The 4,406-nt window shown below is 44.5% G+C and overlaps 1 protein-coding gene across 1 annotated transcript; it reads left to right on the forward strand.

Annotated features, from left to right (window-relative positions):
* Positions 1-523: 523 nt before the first annotated feature.
* On the forward strand, positions 524-4,406 carry rnf223 (ring finger protein 223). The gene is made up of 2 exons (XM_079273463.1): positions 524-656; positions 3,223-4,406. Exon 2 carries the CDS (start codon positions 3,323-3,325, stop codon positions 4,040-4,042), a length of 720 nt encoding a protein of 239 aa, XP_079129589.1. The 5' UTR covers positions 524-656; positions 3,223-3,322; the 3' UTR covers positions 4,043-4,406.

Consider the following 4,406-nt stretch of genomic DNA (forward strand, 5'->3'; position numbering starts at 1 on the left):
TAGATGCAGCCTGTAGAGTATTTTGGGAGTTTCTGTATTTCTGTAGAGTGCAGATGGGAGAAATTGTTGATAAACAATTAAATGCCGCTGTCAGTTGATTTGTATCACTCTGAATGTGTTTGTATATTGGGCTGGAGTTTAGGGGTATTTGCATAATGTGTTTTTTGTGAGGTTGGGGCCACAGGAAGAAAGAGGTGAGGAGGAAAAGAGAAAGATATGCGCATAGAAAGAGACACGAGGGGTTGGTGAGAGGGCAATAATGTGTATTACTCACCTTGATGACTTTAGGCTTCTTCCTACCCCTCCTCCCCACCACCTCAAGGCCGAGGCACTGCCTAAAGTCATTTGCATGAAGTGATAAAAAAGGGAACTGCCAGAGCAGGGCAGGTGATACCGGCCAACAGTCGCAGAGGAAGGAGGACCCAGAGCCGACACTCTCACAGCAAGCTATTACACAGCCTCTGAACAACTCCACACACACACACACTTAAACACACCTGCGACTCCAGCAGAGCACTCAGAGCAGCAACAGAGGAGGACCTTGGCTCAGAAGGTGGTTGACTTTGTTGACAGGGAAATGCATTTTAGAGTGCAAAGCGAGTGAGCTGAGCCCGGCCGAGCTGAGAGGATCATCTGATATCTTCTTCAGTTGACAGGTAAACTGAACCTTTACTCTGAAGCTTTTGTGCTTTTTTGCACCAGTTTGTGGTTTTCTGTTTGTTTTCATTGAAGCAGTTTCTTTTAAAGTGAAGATCATAAATGACAAATGTCAAAAGATTTTCCAAAAGACAAAAATCAATAAAACTTAACTCCTGACTGTTGGATTCATCCATAATAAATTATGGATTTTCTTATTATTCCTTTACCTTTATTCAGTTACAAATAAATGTGACCATGCACATTTTTTGCCACTGAGCCAACAGAACCCCAGCGGCAGCTGCTCCAGTCAGTAGTCACATCTCATGAGTAGCTTTCTTTATATATGCAGTGAGTCTTTATCTATATCTTTATATATGCAGTGAGGATTGTCTGTACCGTTTCCTGCTTTGTCTATCTGTGTTTACACATGTGCTATCTGTACACGCCGAGTTAAACTGTGAGCAGCAGTTTAACACACACACACACCCCTAACCCCACCCACAGGTAGATCAAGTTTCAGAACAGGTAGGGCAGCATTGTGAATGACAGTTGGCCTAAAGACACACACAGCTGAGTCTGACACAACGGGGTTGAAAAAAGCAAATAAAAAAAGCAATATTACATGAGGCTTGACAATAGTTCTTCAGTTTGGTGACCGACAAGCTGAGATTTGTATACCAATGTGTTAGTAGGACAGGTGAGGAAAACGTGCCACTGATAGGACCATAGATGGAAGCACAAAGCAGAATGCAGTGCAAAGACAGCAAAGGGACCTAACCCATGTTTGAAGTTGGTATTTTGAGGACATAAGTCTGAGTTAATATTTGACTCGGCTCTACATTTAGGGTTAAGCCTTTATTTAGTTTGGCCCCTAAACCAGATGATCTGACTTTAGACAGTTTGTTTTTTTCATGACAGCATTACTTCAATGTGCTTTTTTCATCTTACTTGGTTGTGTAAATGGGAAGTACACAGATTAGACCCAAATATCTACTGAAATGAGCATGCTAACCAGCTAGCCCCGAGCCCATCCTGTCTTGTAATACCACTTCTTCCTCTAGAGGCGATAGTGAGTTACTGTCGCTGTCAGTCTGCCCTCAGTCAAACATAAGATGGTGTCAGTCACACATCCACGGCCCGTGTGCGTTTTGATAGTTTGTATTGGATTAAATCCAAAGCGGCATCCATCTCAACTGAAGTAAAAAGCAAAGTAGTAGATTTCAACTGCCCTTGTTATAAGAGACTTTTATGGTAACTATTTCAGATATCCAATTTAGGTATTTATTTGCTTTCATGGACTAGTCATTTCTCGCAGCTGTACTTGGCACACTGTGAAACTGTATCAATATTTGAATCCTCAGACTTCCTTGAATTTTCCATGTACCGGTAGCTGCGCTCTCACTGGAAGCAGGTATTTTCCCCTTAGTGGTTGGTGAGGCGGGGTTAATAACAGTCCATCACGGTGAGTTACATACACAGTAGGAGGCTCCAGGAAATGACTACACCAGATAAATTCAATCTGAGCAATAGGGAAGTTTAGTCTGGATCAGTGATTAGCGGAGGATTAAAACTGATAAAATAGGTGTAATTTTACAGAACAACCTATCCTCATCCAACTAAAGCATGTTTGAATTCAGAAGAGACTAAGAGAGAGAGTTGACAGAGCAGGAATTTCAAGGGTAGATGGAGCGATTAGACGGAGAACAAGTAGTGACTTTGTCTAGATGGGAGTACTGGGGCAGGACTAGCCCTAGGGGCACACAGAGGAGAGCACCTGTGTTCTGACTGTCCATCATCCCCAACACACAGTCTACTTCACATTATTGACCGTATATACCCAACCCACAGTTCGAGTAAGCAGGTTATCAACATGCAATATTCTTATCATAGATCTAAGAGAATTAGACAAGGAGACCATTCTCGGAAGAAAGTAGTAATTTGGCCCCAGAGACTTAACTGTCCAAACCTACAGTGACCCTAAACCTGGTCTAAGAAAGTCTGTACTGTGAAGACCACAGAGTTTGCACAGGTCACGAGCAAGCAAAAAGCCCCCAGTGTCAACATGATTAATCAGCTGACCCAATCTACCCATTACACTCGGCAAATGACTAGAATACAGCAGGGTCATTCACTGGTCAAACATTACAACACTAAACCATGCCAACAGAGGCTATTACTCCTTAGAAACCCATGTTGCCAACACAAGATACGGGGTGGACGTTGTCGTTTCCGTTCCTGTCTTGGCATGTCATTGACTATTTGTGTTTGTTGGTGTTGCTTTACTAAATCCACAGAATAACTGGACTCATTTGTCCCATTTTGCATCACTTTGTACCTTTTCAAATGACTCATTTACAGACAAAAATCCTGTTAGAGCACAGATAATATTGCAAGGCTATGTGTGGGTGAAAACAGTTGAAGGTTTAACATTCCACTTGGCTGTATAGAAATCTGCACTGATTGACTGAAATCCTGTTAACTTGTTGACGTGATGGTTGTACGGTTTGTTTGTTTGATACAAGCAGCAAAATACCATCTGCAATATGAAATCTAAACTGTACTTCTCATCCGTTCTCTTTCAAGACAATTCAGAAGTTAAGGACAGACCAAGAAGAGGAAAGAGAGGGCTGACGAGTCCAAAGGAGACTTAAACAAAGAAGAGGGGAGGCTTCTATTTCTGAAGATGGAACAGTCTCCGCAGATTTGGCACATGCAGTTCGACCCCCAGGACACTGCTGGAGAGCTGAAGAAGAAGGTGTCAGTCGTGAGTCAGCCGGAGTGCTCCATCTGCTACAACACCTACGACAACGTCTTCAAAACACCCAAGTTGCTTGAGTGCACCCATACCTTCTGCCTGGAGTGCCTCTCCCGCCTCATGGCGGTCTCGCTGGCCGACCAGGACGGTAACGGCGCCGGCAATCGCCTCTCTTGCCCCTTCTGCCGTCACCCCACCACGCTGCCCGAGGACGGACCTCCGGCCTTGACAACCAGCCGTGAGGTTCTCTGCAAGCTGCCCAGCCACCAGCAGCAGGAGGAGCCAGTGTGGCTGGAGGGGGAGAAGCTTTGCTATAAAAGCTCCGTGTACGACGCCGACACGGGCACCCCCGAGAGTCCCAACGCCTTCTGCATCTGCATAGACATCGGGGCCAACAAGACAGTGGATGCTCCGATCCAGACGCAGCCCCGAAGTTTTGGCCTGCTGGACCGGCTGGCGGACTGGAAGAGGATGCTGCTCTTCGCCGTGCTCATGGTGCTGCTTGTTGTAATCGTGTTGTGGCCATTGCAGTGTGTATTCAACACTGGGAACATGCGCTGCATGCAAGAACATGTCGAACCCCTCTCCACCACGATACCTGCCACTGCTTTCAGCCTGTTGACCAGACCACCTGGTCTGAAAGACTAAACTGACAGGCTGACTGGACTTCACTGGAACTGTACATAATTTGTGCATCCTTTTTTTACAAGGGTACATTGTAATTACCACACACAACTGTCAACACCTATTTTAAGATGTCCGATTTAAAAAAAGACCCCACAAGGGGGCCGACATGAAAGGGCTGAAAGAAACACAGACTGCACCAATTCTTTGTGTTAATATGGCTTGTCAAAAACTCCCCATTGTCTCCAAACCAAACAGAGCTGATCTGATCTCCACTTTGAAAGTATCTGGTTGGGTAAAAAAAAAAAAATAAAATAGTCAAGTTTATAAAAAAAGTCTTTCTGAAAAGAAAATGAATGTAAACCCAATGTGCCAACCACAAACTCAA

Source organism: Melanostigma gelatinosum, assembly GCF_949748355.1.
Source record: "Melanostigma gelatinosum genome assembly, chromosome: 8".
Taxonomy (NCBI): domain Eukaryota; kingdom Metazoa; phylum Chordata; class Actinopteri; order Perciformes; family Zoarcidae; genus Melanostigma; species Melanostigma gelatinosum.

Excerpts from the sequence above, each read along its gene's own strand:
- rnf223 (XM_079273463.1), top strand. The coding sequence starts at position 3,323 with ATGGAACAGTCTCCGCAGATTTGGCACATGCAGTTCGACCCCCAGGAC.